Source organism: Vombatus ursinus, unplaced genomic scaffold (assembly GCF_900497805.2).
Source record: "Vombatus ursinus unplaced genomic scaffold, bare-nosed wombat genome assembly UNPS02014821.1, whole genome shotgun sequence".
Taxonomy (NCBI): domain Eukaryota; kingdom Metazoa; phylum Chordata; class Mammalia; order Diprotodontia; family Vombatidae; genus Vombatus; species Vombatus ursinus.
In genome coordinates this window covers 1,044,133-1,061,746 of record NW_020954599.1, presented here as the reverse complement: position 1 = coordinate 1,061,746, position 17,614 = coordinate 1,044,133, and the positions used below count along the sequence as shown (strand labels likewise).

Sequence of the window (17,614 nt, the reverse complement as noted above, 5' to 3'; positions counted from 1 at the left end):
TGAAAGGAGCAGATTCTTCTCTACGCCCCGCCCTGGCGTTTACCTTGTCCAATGGAAGGAGCGGATTCGTCTCTACGCCCCGCCCCCACCCGCTTTGGCCCATCTTCCCTTTCTTCCCTCTTCGCCCAGTGGAAGGAGCAGGTTCTTTTTTACGCTCCGCCTTGGCTCCGCCCCCTCCATGGCTCCGCCCCCTTCTGACCCCGCCCCATCCCGGCTGCAGCTAAGCCCAGGAAGAAGGAAGCGCCCTGATTCCGAGCTCCGCTGCTTGCTGCTCTTCTCGCGCGGGCGCATACACACCGGACCAAAAAACCCCAAACCCCAAACCCCTCGCTCCCCCTGCCCCCCCTTCTCGGGCATGCTCAGTTACTAGGGCAGGGTGAGAGGGTTTTGGTGGGTTTTTGTTTTTTTTTTTTTGGTGGCAAGTAAGAAGCGGAGCGCTCCAGCCGCCGGCACAACTCCGCCTCCGCCGCCGCTCCTCGCCCTGCTCCGCACCGCCCGCTCGGCCGGCCGGGCCCCTGCCCGCCTGCCCGCACCCAGCCCGGCGGCGGCGGAGCCTTCTCCTCGGGGATCCCTCGGGCTGCGGGAGACGAGGAGCCCGCGGCAGGCAGCAGTGCGCCCGCGCCCCGAGCCGAGCCCTCCTCGGAGCCATGGGTGAGTCGTGCGGCCCCGAGCCCGGCGGGGATGCTCGTGCCGGGGCCGCCGCCCCGCCCTCGCCTCCCGCTGTCCGTGGCGGGCGCTGCCCCGGCCCCCTCTGCAGAGCCTTCCCCCCCCGAGCTCCCCTGGAGAGCCCCCCGGGGGACCCCCCAGGCAGAGCCCCCCGGGACCCCCTGCAGAGCCCCCCGGAGGCCCCCGGCAGAGCCTCTCGGGACCCCCTGCAGAGCGCCCGGCTCTCCGCCCCCTCCTCCCTGGCTTCTCCTTTCCTGTCTTTGCTTCTCTTCTCTCCTGGTTTCTCTCTTCCCTTTGCTTCACCTCTCCTCCCTTTGCTTCCCCTCTCCTTCCCTCGCTTCTCCTCTCCTTCCCTTCCCTTTCCTCTCCTAGACTTCCCTTCCCTCATTTATCTTTCCTCCTTTCTCCTTGCTTTGCTTTGCCTTTCCTCTGCCCTGCTTTGCCTACCCCTTTCTTCCTTTTCTTTGCCTTTACTTCCTCTGCCTTTTCTTTCCTTCCTCTGCTTTGCCTTTACTTCCTCTTCCTTGCCTTACCTTCCCCTTCCCCTTTCTTTGCCTTCTCCTACCTTGCCTTCCCCATCCTTCCTTTCTTTGCCATCTCCTGCCTTGCCTTCCCCATCCTTCCTTTCTTCGCCTTCTCTTACCTTGCCTTCTCCATCCTTCCCTTTCTTTGCCTTCCCCTGCCTTGCCTTGCTTTCACTAGCCCTTCCTTCTCTCTGCTTCTGCTAGAAAGAAATCGCCTTCTTTCAACTTCCTTATCTATGCTCTGCTCACTTCTTAATGGGCACTGCCTTGGTCAGGTTTAGGAGGAGTGGGTAGATAGTTGGTAACAGGGTTTACAACTTGAGGGGGGTACCCACCTATGATTCTTAAAAGGAGGAGAGGGAATAGAAAAGAGAGAACAGGCTCTCACAGGCTGAAATAACTGCCTGAAGGAGGCCATGAGGAATGAGTAGGAAGAAAAGCAGAGCATCTAAACTGCTTTGGCATTGGCACAGGGCTGTGAGTGTGGGTACTTGCCAATGGACATTGGCTAGGATGGATTTACTTTATGGGTTCCTTCCAAACTAGGAAATAATAGACTAAATGCTGTAGCGTGTTATTTCCGAATTTACCTGAGCTAGTTGTCTTTCCGTAGCTTCCTCTTCCAAATCTGCAGAATATTTTTTGTTCAGTTTTTATGATACACAAATATACTGCAAAGTTTCTTGTTCATGCTAATTTGAGGCATCATTTTAAATAATGTAAAGGCAATTATTTTTACATATACATGTAGCCATAATATTAAGTTAAAAACAGTAATTATGAAAATAGTTGATGGGCTATATGGAATAGCTCAAATGCCTGGTTGGTTTTTTTCTTGTTTTTTTTTTTTTTTTCTTTTTGCACGCTAGGATCATAGATTGAGAGTTGTAAATGCTTTGGAAGGTATCCTGTGTAACCCATTTATTTTACAGATGAAGAAGGTGAGTCTCAGAGAGGGTAAATGACCTGTCAGAATGTCACCTGGGTAGTCAATGGCAGAGGCAGAAGGTCCTCAGACTCCAAACCAGCATGCTTTTCCACTGTATCAAAGCACTGCACTAAAATGCTTGCTATAAATCCACTTCTCCATGTTCCTCAGTATGCTTCTAAGCTCTTGTCCAATATGATTCCCTTTCTTCTTTCCTAATTTGTTTTGTTGGCATCTGCCACAGTGCATCTCCAGAACTTGGCCTTTTCTTATCCACTCTGTGTAATTCACTTATAGTTTGAGCATAGAGTAGTTTTTATAATCTGCAGTTACAGTTCTTACTAGGTGAAGAGGTTAGCCATCTTAGCACAAAAATGGGAAGTCTCCACGGAAGTATTAAAATCTGAATGTAATGTTAATAGAGCTTACACTATTAAATAAAAGCTCTGACTTCTGAACCAAGCCCAGTTTGCCTCCTTGAAGGAGGTTATTTGAGAATAGGATATAAATCTAGAGGCTTGTCTAATTCTTTATAAATTGTTAGGTGACTCCTTTTTTAATGCAGGGACTGTGGTATGGTGGTTGGATTGCTATAAGAAAAAGAGATCAGTTTGTTCATGAATAGAGTATAGTACAGTATTCAAGAAATAATAAGGTAGAAAGATAATTTTGATGTCACATTTGACCTCTCTCTTTCCTACCTGTAAAATTTCAGAAATCCCCAATTTAGGGTTGTAACAAAAGTTTGTTTGAAGGTTGATTATTTGAAATTTAGAAAACCTTTTCCCATAGATAGTGGTTGAATTCCCAAGCTAGCCTACAGAAGACTACTTCATTTGTAATGTGGTTGAAATTTTATGCATAGATTTAGAGCCAGAAGGGAATCTCAGAGGTAATCTAGTCCAAGTTCTTCATGAGGAAACTGAGCCACGGAGAGGTTTAGGTACCTTGCCCAAGGTCATACAGGTAGCAATGGAGAACAAGTCAGTTACAGTATTATTAAACAAAAAAAGAAAACATTTGCAAAAACTCATTTTTTAATTTACCTAGAAAGCTAGGATTTGAGAAAAGGCAGGTTTAATTAAAGGAAATTACTGAGGTAGCTGGAGGCATTTGAGATTCTGAAGGGCACTTCTCTGCAGTTTAAAGGAATGAAACATTGAGAGCCCTGTGGGTTTTTTATTTATGATGCCTAATTTCAGTTAGCCATCTTGTATTTATTAAGTGCCTACTGTGTGCCAAATAATATACTAAGCACTGGGGATACAAAGAAAGGCAAAAAATAGTCTCTGTTTTCAAGGAGTTCACATCTAATTTCATTTCAAAACCTGTGGTTCTTTTTCTTGATACAAATGCATCGATAATGCCATTATATGTATCATTATATGTATCCGTGATGATTAGAATTGTTGGACCCGCAAACAGAATGAAGAAAGGGTTTGAAATGTTTCTCAATTAGATCCTAGTTGGAAGAGAAAGGGAAAGAAGGACGGAACTTAACAAGGATGTTTTTCTTGAAAAATAATGTTTAAAATTAAATTAAGTTGTGAGTATTGAATGACACAGAAAAAGAGGGAGCACAGCATCTACAGGATACTCCAACAATGAACAAGGTGGTCAAAAAGCTGTTGGGTTGTTGCTTGTCACGTGGCCCACCATATACCTTTAATTTGGAACAAGAAGTCACTTAGAAGGGGAAGAACTCTCTTGGCTGAGATGTTTGTAAGTGGAATATTAGTCATGTTAGGAATTTCTTTAATGTCGTCGTTAATGTTTCGTTCTTTCTGGAGTCAAGAAGCATGGGTTGGAGATTTATGTCTGATTGTTACAAGCTTCATGATCCTGGGCAACGTCAAACTCTCTGGGCCCCAGTTTCTTTATGTGTATAGTGAGGAGGGTTGGCTTTGATGAATTCTGAGCTTTCTTCCAGCCCCAAATCTATCATCTTATGATCCTGAGTCACTGGGCTTCCGTTTACTTTTCTGTAAAGTGTTGGGGTTAGAATAAATGGTCTCTGGGGTCCCTTCTACCTCAAGATTTGTGATCCCATGTAATGACATTACTGCAGTATAAATTATAAATAGGCAGCATGGAGTAGTGGATAAATATCATCCGCAGAGTAAGGACAACTTGAGTTCAAATCCTACCTCTGGCCTATGTTGGATTTGTGACCCTGGACAGGTCACAAAACCTCCCAGTATATCCCGGCGAGACTGTATATCTTCGAGACTGTAAGTTGCTGATCTGCTTTGGTAGCACGAGTTTCCTTAGGTCTTTGATGCTGACACCCCCAACAGTGTGAATATGTATAGTAGTGGAGTAGTGGTACAATTTCATTCCAGTTGTAGTACATTTTGGTAACTGCATTCTAAGGCTTCTTGGTAAAAAAAAACAAAAGGAAACCAAGCAAGGCCACCTTGTAGGTAGATTCAAAGGATTCTCACCCTTCAACATTTCTATGACTTCACCACATTTTCAGCACTTGTTACATTTACCAGTGTCATAGAGATCATACGTTGAAATCAGGGAGTATCAGTACCTTAAAGAGGTAGAGCTCCCCCCTCTAAATCAAATCCTCTTAAAAAAGATTCTTACTCTCTTAGATCCAGATTGTTATAATATGATTGTCAATTGGCATGACTAGTATAAGCCAGATTCATGTAATGAATCCACATCCACAGCCCCCTCAGGCATTTTAAGTTATAGGAAGAATAAGTATCTAGGTAGGCACTTAGTAAATCTTCTGTTTTCAGGGAGCTCTCAGAGCTAAGGGATTGGATGGTCAGGAATTGATATTGTTGAACATAGTTGAATGACTTGGCACTTTTTAAAGTTCTGTAGGGAAGCTTCTGAGATCTCTTGTAATTTGCTTGAGAGTTACTTCTCTTTATTATCTAGTGTACTTTTTCTGGGAGGATAGAAGGGTTTGGTACGGAGGGTGAGATCTGAACCACCCTTGGAAGCAAATCCCAAGTTTGAGTTTTTACTTACTAGGTACTATTTGATTTATCTGAGGATAAGAAAGATTGGCTACTATTAACAAAAATTATGAGACAGCTAGGTGGTATGATGCAGAGGGGTCAGACTCAAAAAGAAATAGATCCAGGCAACATATGGACTTAGAAAACCACAAATTAGCATCATCTGTACTGTATTTTTATTTATTTTGTTACACATTTTCCAGTAACATTTTAGTCTGGTTTGCTGCTCTGGGAAGTTGCTGGCTTCGAGTTTGACACCTCTGGTGTAGTGAATAGAGCACTGTACTTGGAGTCAGGATGATTTGCCTCCATACTTACTGTGTGATGCTGGGCAAGTCATTTAACTTCTTTCAGCCTCAATTTTCTAATACTGCCTACCTTGGAGAGTTGTTGAAATGATATATGTAAAGTGCCTGTGTGAACCTTAAAGCTAGCTATTAAACATCAAGCTTAGCAGGCTTAAGGTTTGTAATGGTAGGTAAAGTGGTAGATTCTGCTAAGAAATTAAGATCCACCAAATCAAATCAATATACACCTTGATAATTATTGACTTCAGTGCAAAGGTGGGAAAAGGTGAAGATGGGGAGAAATATATGAGATAAGTGTGGTTCAGGAGAAAGAAATGCAAGAGACCAAAAACTTTTAGATAGTACAGAAACTGCTCATCTCTATATCATGAACATTTTATACAAAAAAATTGGTAGACTCTGGATATGGCAAACACCAAATAATACTACAAAGTGAAATTGACTGTATTTCAACAGAAAGGAATAGACTTATTGTGGATGTGGAAGTTATCACTGAGGCAGTTATCAGGGCACAGTCAGACCATTGATTTATCAGAGCTAAGATGAGAATTTATAATAAATAAGAAACAATAGCAATGAAGAAAATATAATTATGAAGATCTGATGCTGAATTATTTAAGCTGGCTATGAAAGTGGACAACAGAAGTGACATCAAAACACTGACTCTCAGCAATTTAATTCAGAAGGGAAACCAATGTAAATTAATTGCTACAACAAGGAGACCCCCAAAACTCACAAAATGCCTTAGCAAACATTTGACTTGCCAAAAAAGAGATAGCTGCCAACAGCAGAATGAGGTTACAAAACTTCATCTGTAAAATCTTAGAGAAGGATGTTGAGCAGCTATGAGCGGCAGCATCTCAGAAAGTAGGAAGAAGCAGGGGAGGGTAAAACCAGTCTAAAGAAAATGTGGCACTATATCCAGCTAAGTAAAGTTATCCCAAGAGCATCCAAGGATGAAAATGAAAAGAGAACTGCAAACAAAAGAAAAATGGAAAAGATTTGCAAAAACTGTTACAACAAACTCTTTTCTCCACTAAACCAACACCTTATATTCTGACAATATTCTGACCGGATATTCTGACAATATTCTGACCGGATATTCTGAGAATATTCTGACCGGATATTCTGAGAATATTCTGACCTGATATTCTGAGAAAGGAGGTAGAAATGGCACGAAGGAAAAGAAAGTCAGGAAAATCAGCCAAGTTAGATCATGTTGTTGTTCGTCCTTCCTTTTGGAAGGGGATCAGTGACATCACAGCATGATGTCTTGACTCGCGCTTGAATTGGATTTAAGTGAGGCAGAGTTGCACAACGTCGTCAGCCTACTCTCTTCCAGAGTCATTAAAGTCTATTGGCAAAAAAAGTCAAGATTGTATCCAGGATACAGTGGATGACCTTGGTGTCTTCGATACCTGGCCAAGATCTAAGCACTCCACAGTGCCTGCTTTAGCTTCTTTCATGGCCATTGGAACAGATTGTGCCCATTCCACCAAGGAAAGTTTTCACATGCCTGGGTAGACGTCCCCCTAACTCACTGACAGGTTTGAGACCTGTCAGTTATCCTCAGCCTGGGTTAGCTTGCCTGCCTAGAGGGTTTACTGGGGTGTGGCCGAAGGTGAGAGTTGACTGCCTGGTAGACACCAAAGGTGGATGAGTAGGCCAGAAAAGGGCTCTGCAAGCCCTCACACCAGAGGTACGAGTCCTTCTTGAACACCCCATACACCCAGTTATACATAGGTTGCGTATACATAGAGTAAAACAGTTCTGGAAGTGATATGATTGGGAGGGATCTATTTACAAGATACCTGAAGGAGGGGAAGACACCAAAGGTTGTGGAAAAAATATCAGACCTTATTGATGCTAAAAAAGGTGATCAGGAAAACAGCACAACTAATGACCTGCATGCCTATACTTCATCTATAAAAAGCCATTATAAGGGTCATTTTTATACAAATTGAAAGCATCTTTCATGGGGCTATTAGGGAATAAGCTGGTTTTCACAAACAATATTCAGTGATGAACCAATCTTTATCATCCTGTAATTAATTGAAGGATGTAGAGGATATACGATCTCAATATGCTTATTATAGATTATAAAAAAAAGCATTCAAATTAAATACTATTTTACATGCTCTTTTACACCAAAGCTTCTTCCATATATCAAAGTTTCTCAGGATTCTTCGGAAAGCATAATGACAGAAATAATCCTGTTCAATGTCGCTCTGATAATAAGCATGATATGAGGCATGAAACAGAGAGATGTGGGCTCACCAAAAGTTTGTGCTTCAGCATAGTGGCCAGAGATTTCCTGTGGATGTTGAGGTCTTTTAAACGCTGTTTGCTGAAGATAATGCGTTGAATGTAGCTAGGCCCAAGGTACTACAGAGCATCCTGGATTACTCAAAAGAGTTTGATCTGACCATCCATTCAGGGAAGACTAAATGGTTGAAGAATGTCTGTTACCCATCTCACACAGAATCTCAAGATAAGCTTACAATGGGCAAATGATTTAAACTTAAAAGGTGATGTCATAGGCAAATAGGGGAGCTTGGAAGAAATTACTTGTCAGAATTCATAACCACAAATGTTAGATTCATTGGAGGTAAAATGGATAATTTTGATTACGTTAAACTGTTTGTTTTTTTTTTGCACAAAGCCTTTGCAGCCAAAAGTGAAAAACAAAACAAAACCAAGAAATTGGGAAAAAATTTTTTACAGCAAGTTTCTCTGATGAAGGTCTCATTTCTCAAATATAAAGAGAACTGACTCAAATTTGTATTAAGAAAGAAAACCATCCCCTAATTGATAAGTCAAAGGATATGAACAGGCATTTTTCAGAGGAAAAAAATCAAATTTATCAGTGTCATATAAAAATACTATAAATCACTTAGAATTAGAGAGGTACCACATCATACTCATCAGATTGTCTAAGATGATGGGAAAGGAAAATGACAGATATTGGAGGGGATGCGGGAAAATAGATATACTTACTGTACTGTTGGATCTGTGAACTAGTCCACAGTTTGGAACTATGCATAAAGGACTGTAAACTCTTTGACCTGGCAATAATACTGCTAAGTCAGGATCAAGGAGATCAAAGAAAAAGGAAAAGGACCCACACGTAGAAGATTTTATAGCCGCTCTTTGTGGGATGGCAAAGAATTGGAAACCGAAGAGATGCTCATGGATTGGGGAGAGGCTGAACATGTTATGGTGTATGGTAGAATACTCATAAGAAATCATGAAGGGGATGGTTTCTGAAAAAGCTGGGAAGACTTATATGAAGTAATACAAAGTGAAATGAGCAAAACCGGGGGAACAATTTACTCAGTAATAGTAATATTGTAACGATAATCAGCTGTGAATGACTTAGTAACTGTGATTAATACAATAGTCTACCACAACTCCAAAGGACTAGTGATGTAAATAAAGTGCCATCCACTTCCAGATAGAGAACCTGTGGACTCAAAATGCAAACTGCAGAATATTTTTTCCTTCTTAGTTTTTCTTGCTTTTTTTTTTTAAATTTTTGGAACATGGCTAATACAGAAACATGTTTTGCATGACTTCATACGTGTAATGGGTATCATTTTTTTTTTGCCTTCTCAATGGTTGGGGGAGGGGTGGAGGGAAGGAAGGAATTTGGAACTGAAAAGAAAAATTCAATTTTAAAATAAAAAGGTATTAAAAATGAAGAAAAAACTTAAAAAAATCTGTTACCAAGTTTTCAGCATGTATCAGAGTGGACACCTTATAGGGCATGTCCAGTAGAATACATATCTAGGGCAGGTAATTAAGATGAGCTGCACTCAGAATTGAAAAGGGTGAGGAAAGTGGGCTGCTTTCTGAGGAACTGCAAAGCAGTTTTACTGCCCCCAGGTTTCCCATACAAAGAGTTGCTGTTGCAAGACCACTTCCCCTGAAGAACTGAAGATCATATATAAGACAAGGGAGAGGCAGGTGGTGGGTGTGAGCAGGCTGCCACGAGCAAGTGGAATACAAAATGTGACCAAAGAATTGTTATGACAACACGGAGCTGGATGGGTGATATGGTGAAGGCAGGCAGATGGCCAGAGTGCTACACTTGTAACTCTAAGATTTTGGAGAAAATTAAGGAAAACCATCATCAGACCTAACACAAAGAGGATTCAAGGACGTTTGTAGGTCACCATCGCCTTTGGACCCACACACAGCTGGCCCAAACTAGGTGGCCTGTAGCTGTTGGGAGTTCTGTGGCTTTGTAATGAGGTAGCTAAAGTGAGCTGGAGCCCCTTACATAAGTAGCACCCACAGTGAGCAAATCCCAGCCATCTCGGAGTACACCAGTCATGAGGAAGTCAGATAAGGGATTGTTTGAATGGCTTAAGCTCAGGGACTTTACTCATGGATATTCATCAGTCACTCTAGCCGCCTGTTTATGTGTTCTACTTCTAGGGGGAATTAAGTGGCCTGGTCTAATCAACCTACTGATCTAGTAAGAAAAAGTAAGTTGGAACTAGATCATAAAAGGCCTAGGAGTGTCAGGCTACTGTGATTGAATTGGGTGGAGGTGGGTGGGTAGGCATGATCAGAGTTTAGTGACTGGAGGCTCCATTAAAGTGGAGATAGATTAGAGGCAGGGATTAAAATTAGAAGACTTTTCCAAAAGTCTGAGAGAGAGGTAGAGCCTGCCTAAATTGAGGTGGTATCAGTAGGAATTGGGTCAGCTTTCTTTCATCTTAAACATCTTCATTTCTTATTCCTTCCATCTGCTGGCTCTTACTGAGCCCTGGCTCTCTCCTGAAGGCATCATTTTCCTTGCCACTCTTTGTAGTATGGATTGCATTTAAATATTGATGATGAGGGTGAGGTAGTTATGTATATATATATATATACATAAAATATATATAAAATATGTGCTTGTACATATATCATTCTAATATTTGCATAGTGTTATTTTATTCATTCTCCTTTTTACTGGCCACAATTCTTTCATCATCACTATCATCACTCAGCAACTTCTCCTTTGAGATTCATGCTATTTAAATTTATCACCATTATCTATCAATCCTTAGGCTATTCTCCTTCCTCAGTGAAATTCTGTGCCTGGCTTAGTCTTTTCTCTTTACTCCAGCTCATTGAGGCTTGAACATACTTATTTTTTAAAATATATTTTTGAATGGTATATTTTTCCAATTACATGTAAAGACAGTGTTCAACATTCATTTTTTATAAGATTTTTGAGTTCCAAATTTTTCTTCCTCCCTCCCTCCTGTCCCCTTTCCCCAAGATGGCAAACAATCTGACATAGGTTATACATGTGCAATCACATAAAACATGTTTTCACATTAGTCATATTGTGAAAGAAGAAACAGAGCAAAAGGAAAACGAAACATAAAAACAAAACAAAAAAAAAAAAGTGAAAATAGTATGCTTTGATCTGCATTCATACTCCATAAGTTCTTGCTCTGGAGGTGGATAGCATTTTCCAGCATGAGTCTTTTGATCCAAGACTGTTTTGGATCATTGTGTTGCTGAGAAGAGTTGTCAACCATAGTTGATCATAGCACGATTGAACATACTTATTGATGTTCTCTTAAATATCCTAATTTCTCAGTTTCTCAAGTTACCCATTTCCTGTGATCTACTCTTTCACTCTTCCTCAGCCGTGAATACAGATGATCATACCATTGATCTTGCCATCACCCATGTGTGTTCCACTTTAATGTTCATCAGCTCTGTAATCCCTTTGTCTGGTCATAATTGTTTGTCATTCCATCTTTCCTTATGCCTATGACCCTTAATCATGTTCTTCATCTTCACCAAGACCCCCGTTCCCTATACCTCTCAGTTCTTTCTCAGGTCATTATCCTTGAATTGGTGAACAAATTCAACTCCACAGTATGTGCTCTTGTTGACAACTTTGCTGCCAAACCCCAACCCTGGATTATTTATGCTGTTCAACCCCCTTTGCTTCTAGTCATTTGCTGCTGCTGAACTCATAAAACCATGCTTGATTGGGTCCACTACAGATTTGTTATTTAATCTCAACAGAGTACTTACTGCAGCAAGGCAATCTTTCCACTATCATCCTTTATCTCACCCCTTTTTTTTGTGGCTCAGAACCTTGAGAAAGTTCATAGAAATCTTCCCATGCTTTTTTGTATTATAATGTTCTGCATTTCTTACATTACAGTAATATTCCATTCATGTACCACAACTTGTTTAGCCATTCCTCAGTTGATGGGCATCTACAGTGTTTCCATTTCTTTGCTAACACAAAAAGTGATGCTACAAATATTTGGTGTATATAGGGCCTCAGATACTTAATAGCTGTAGACACTTAATAGCTGGGCAAGTTATTTAACCTCTATTTGCCCCAGCTTCTTAATTTCCCCCCCAGTAAAATAGAGGTGATAATAATATCACCTTCCTTCTATGGTGTTTGCGAGAATTAAGTGAGATAATATTGTAAACCACTTAGCACAGTGCCTAGAACATAGGGCTATATAAATGTTACCTATCATTATTATTATTATTAATCATCATCAACTTTGGTACTGGTTAAAAAATAGAAAATTAAATAAGGGGAATAGATTAGTCAAGGAACATAAGGAGATACCAAAAAAGCACCTAACTTTTCTTGATGAATTCATTGGAGAAAAGAAAATATTGTCTCAATTTATAAAAAAGGAAAGAGGACACTGCAAATTATAGGTCATTGAGCTTGACTGTGATTCTTGGAAAAACTCTAGAATGGCTCATTCTAGACTGTGAACATCTAGAAAGGGAAGCTGTGATGACAAAGAGCCATCATTACTTCTCTTTGACAGGTCATGCCAGACTATCTTCATTTCCATTTTGTGAATGCTGATTTTTTTTTTAGGTCACTAAATTAGTAGGTAGAAGGAATGCTGTAGATATAGCTTACCTAGATTTTAGCAAAGCTTTTGATAAAAGTTATCTCACACTACTCCTGTGGTAAAGGTAGAGAAGATATGGTTTAGATGAGAATGCAGTTAGGTGTGTTCAAAACTGGTTACATGGCTGGACTCAGAGTAGTTGTTAATAATTAGATATCACTGCAGCAGAAGATCTTCAGTAGAGTACCCTAGGGATTTATGTTTGGCTCTGTGCTGTTGGACATTTTTCTCAATGACTTGGATAAAGTCATAGATGGCATGACATCAGGTTGGGAGGGATAGAAACACTAGGTGACAGGATTCAAAAGTTTCCATAGAGGTTGATGCATTAGGTTGAATTTAATAAGATGAAATTGGGAATAAATGTAAAGTTGTGAGTAAGTGTTGGGAGTAAATGTAAAGCCGTACATTTGGATTAAAAAAACTACAAAAATCAACTATGCAAGTGAAGCCTAAGGGGAAAGGCCTGTTTAGACAGCCGTTCTGGCCGAGGTCTGGACGTTGTAGGTCCTTGAAAATCCTACCTGAGTAAGCAGTGGGTTGTAGTAGCCAAGAAAAGCTAATTCGTTCTTGGGCTGTATCACTTCTAGGAAGAGGGAGATGGTGCACCTAGGGACTGCACCCTGTGTATTCATTTCTGCCTGTCACAGTTTAAGATGAATGTGGATAATCTGTCAGGAAGAGAATGTAGGACCTTAAGTCCATATCATCTGAGGATAAATCGAAGGGGACTTCTGGCTTGGAGAAGAGAGGATTCAGAGAGGACATCTCTCTCTGCAAATATCTGAAAGGCTGTTGTGTGCAGAAGCAATCAGATTTGTGCTGTTTGCCTCCAGAAGGTGGAAGTAGGAGCAATGGGTGGACATTTCGAAGAGGCTTGTTGTTGTGAACGGCTTGCTAACCATGAGCTGCGACCGAGTGGCCAGCCCCTCCATGGAGGTCTTCGAGCAGAGACTGGATAGTTACTTGTCAGGTGTGGTGGCGTGGAGGTCCCTTTTCTGTAAAGGTGTGACTAGGTGGCAGCTGTGAGACCCCCTCCAACTCTCCTGTGATTCTGTGAGTGGGAAGTGGCTGTACTCGGTAACCTAGTGTTCAGTGAATTTGAAAACGTAAATCAACTGAGCAGGAACACTGTTTGACAAGAAGTGCTAGGAAGACGGGAAAGCGATTTGGTAGAAGTTAGTTTTCGATGTACAGCTCACACCAGATACAGTAAATTCAGAACGTATATGTGACCCGGATAATCAAGGTCATACCATAAAAAAAACTGAGAGGCGCGGGATCTGATACCGTTCACAGCTGTGGCTCGTTCTCAACCAAACACAGGCATAGAGGCAAGGAGGAAAGATAAAATAGCTAGCAATTATGTCACTTTCAGTTTTGCCAAATGTTTTACATCCTTTTTCTCATTTAGTGCTTACAGTAACCCTGTAAATTATGTGCTGTCATTATCTCCATTTTTTATCAATTAGGAAATTCAGGCGGAGAGAGGTTAAGTGACTTGTCCAGGATCATAAAGCTTTTAAAATGTCTGAAGCAGAATTCAAACTCAAGCCTTCCTGACTCCAGTCCAACACAAGAAACTGAAAAGCTTTGGCATGAGCAAAATGAACTTAATTAGGGTAGGAAAAGAAGAGGTTGAGTGGAAAAACATCTTTGTATCAAGTTGCCCTGATAAAGTTCTGATATCAAAGATGTAAGGATGTCCAAAAATTTCACTTTAGTTTTAAAATGTTAAAGCTTTAAATTGCACTAGGACTTTTGGGACACTCGTATAGGCAACTAACAGAACTATGTAAGTCTAAAAAAGCCATTTATTAATAGGTAAGTAGTCAAAGCATATGAAGGAACGTTTTCCAAAAGAATTACAAGCTGTAACTGACCACATTAAGAGTGCTTTAAATCATTAAAGATAGAAAAGCAAGTCAAAATAACTCCAAGGTTCTACTGCACACCAGACAAATTGACAAAGATGGGATTAATTCGTGTTTGAGGGGCTGTAGAAAGATGAGGACACTAATATATGGGTAGTAGGGCAGTGGATTGGACTAACCGTCTTGGAAAGCAGTTTGGAATTATGTGAAGAAAATGGCTAAAATGGCCATAACTTTTCATCCAGAGATTCCACTCCAGACATACACCCCCAAAGAAGTCAATGGCCATACACATGGATGTGTTATAGAAGTAAGTTTTGTGGTACCAAAGTACTAGAAACAAAGTAGAGGCCCATCTGTTGATGGAGGTGATGTAATAAAGAAGCATGGGAAGACTTCTGAATGAACGGATGCATAATGAAGTGAGCAGTCAGGATACCTGTGTATGCAAAAAACCAACGTATGTGATGAAAACAAAGTGGAATAAGAAAAACAGCAACAAAACCATTTTAACTGAATGCTATGAAATTATAATGACCAAACTTGGCCCCAAAAGAAATGTGAGAAGACACTTCCCTTCCTTCTTTAATTGTGAGGGGCTTTGAGGGTGGCAACATTCATATGTCATATTTTTTGATGTATTGATTAGTTTTACCTGACTTTATTCTTTGTTATAAAGAATTGTTGTTTGGGAATGGGTGAGAGGAAGGCTACATCGGGAAACGGATATGTGTAAAAACAAAAATGACCAATAACAACCTATTTAAAAAAAACCACAACTCTGTGAAAGAATGCTCTAATCACTAATAATAAGAAAAATATAAATCAAAACCATTTTGAAGTTTTACCTCATAACCAGCAGATTTACAAAGGTGACAAATAATGAATAAAACATTTATTAAGTGCTTACTGTGTGCAAAGCATTGTGCTAAGTGCTAGTGATACAAATAGAAAAATAAGCTAGCCCCTGCTTTCACAGAGCTCACATTCTAATGGAGGAAACAATACAAATGTAAGCTTCAGCTGTACGTCAGGTGGAAAAGCCCCATGGTTCTTAGGGTGACAAGAACTTTTCCTTTCTGAGTTTTCTGCAGTTGTGGCTGTAGCACCTGCAGGACCAGTTGCCAGGCTGCATTTCCATAGGGATAGTTTCCCAGGATGATGGCTGTAAGCACTGGGTTGAAAGCTTTGCTATTCCCAAGGCTTTTGGGTTCAGCATTCTGGGTTGTTTCCATGAGGGTCCGAGGGGAGATGGTGGTGGTTTGACTTACCTGGCACATGCTACTTCATGTCTCTCCTTTAAGGTGCTGGGCTGCTTGAGCTGCAAGAGTGGAGCCTAGTCAGTGCTAGAGAGGTGTGAATGGACAGGTAGTTAGTACACTCTTGATAGAACTGTGAATTGGTCTAATTGTATGCCAAATTTTATAACTTATATTATTGTCTTCCATGTTAGGGAGGCACCCCCAGGCCTTTTGAGGAACGTTTGATTATCTCTTCTGTCTGGAGCTGGCTAATCTCATGCCATTTGTGTTGATTCCGATTAACATTCATTTCAGAGAGTGGTGTTTTCTAATGCCTTCTGATTCTGAGGGTGAGCCTTGTATTATTAAGTCAGCAGTACCCTAAGCTCTTACAACTAGCCTGTAGCCGAAAAGTGGAGGTGGTAAATGTATATGGTTATTGCTTTTTAATTCGACATCAAACAGACCTTGACAGATTCCAGGTCAACAGATTTAGTGGTAAGCAAGAATGTTGCATATAGGGTTTCCTTAAACATTTTTGGAAATCTGGCAGTATGTTATTTGGGATGTAGTTTTGTTACCTTCCCAGAAATCTTAATATTTCAAAGGTATTCCGTTTTTTTATGTCTTTGGGACTTAGTGTGGTAAATTTGTTTTGTTTAAATCTTTCATGCAGATTGCATTCTAATGAATGCCAAAGTTCTGGGTGATATTTTGTATGAAGGATGCTGTATTAAGGATTATTCATCTAAAACTTTTAAAAACCATAAGGATTAATTTTATGGATTTCTGGATTTTCTCATTGCCAGTTGGAGTACCTCCATCCATGTTTATAAGTTACCTTAGACATATAAGACCCTAGACGTATAAGCAGCTCTCACTCCCCTTTCCCCCACCATGTTTCCATGGAAGTAAACACTGTTGCTTTTATCTACTATCTAAAAATTTTGTGTAAGTTGGGGGTATGGGAAAGAGTTTTTGTAAGCTAGTTAAGAACAATTATGATGGTAATATATAACATTCAAAAGATCTTAGGGAGTGCTTCTTGTGAAATTGAAATCAGTATTCACTAATAGTTTTTCCCCTATTGAAATGACACATGTGGTTTGCATAAGTTAAAATTTTAGATACTGGAAGCCTTTAATAGGGTCCTGTCCCTTCCACTGTGGTCATTTTCTTTTAGGAGCAGGGTCAAGAAATAGCATATCACTTTCATGGTTAGAAAATGTAAACCACAGTGACCTCATGTTTACAGGATTCACGGCCAACACCTTTCAGGAGTTCCTTGGGGAAACTTGCTGTAGCTGCTGTGTGGTGGGTCCCAGAAGACTGCTTTGTGTATGTGTCTGAAACTGCTTCAACACCCAAGCCATCTCTGCCCTAACCCATCTACTGATGTCGTAGCTAACTGAAAATCCAGATTAACTGGTGAATACACGTGGAGGAGAATTATTTGTTTTATTTATAATACTTTTCTATCCTCTTAAGCCAGTAAATAGCACTGGCCCACTTTTGTAGATAGGAAAAATAAGTGGAGAATCGGTTGCCCAGAGATCTTGACTTGTGCTTGATAAATTGAATTTAAAAAAAAAATGTTTATGGTGTAATACTTGTTTGAGAAGACAGATCCAGGGTTTGAAGCACAAGGCAACACGGGCCCTTCATGCTATAGAATAAAGTTAACAGATGGCTTTGAGGAGCCACTCTGTAAGCTGGCAGTGTCATGGCAACAGAACTTGGGATTCAGGTGAATGTTTTCTATGTCCATCTCCCATAGGCAGAGTAACCATCGTCTGCATGAAGGACAGGCACACTAGCATTAGTGGCCGAGGATGGACATAAATTACAGCAGTTAACACTTGGCTTTTGCCTTAGACGGACATTCGTGAACCCTAAAGTCCCTATGATTTTTATTGTTGTTGGGGTTTTTTTACTCATTGAATGAATTTCTACTTGGGGAGGTGACTGACCATATAGGTCCCTTAGTCTTTGGTGGTGAGGCAGAGACTGGTGACAATTACTCCATTTGTGGAGGGCAAGATCCATATTGTACTTGATTAGAAACAAATTTCTGAAGCAAAGAATAAACTGTCTCAGATCAAACAATGGTCCTTTATTTACTCTTGCATGAAAGGCAAAAAGGAAGCCAAGAATCATGAATGGCAGTACCTTCCTAGGACAGTA

General features: G+C 40.6%; 1 protein-coding gene across 4 annotated transcripts in view; it reads left to right on the top strand.

The window, feature by feature from the left end:
- Positions 1-552: 552 nt before the first annotated feature.
- Positions 553-17,614, top strand: part of RAP1GDS1 (Rap1 GTPase-GDP dissociation stimulator 1) — a 214,008-nt gene continuing 196,946 nt past the window's right edge. For all 4 annotated transcript variants that reach the window (XM_027837596.1, XM_027837595.1, XM_027837594.1 and 1 more), the window contains exon 1: positions 553-651. In XM_027837596.1, coding sequence (XP_027693397.1) covers positions 648-651 — 4 coding nt within the window. In that variant the 5' untranslated portion in view covers positions 553-647. The remainder of the gene's footprint in view (positions 652-17,614) is intronic.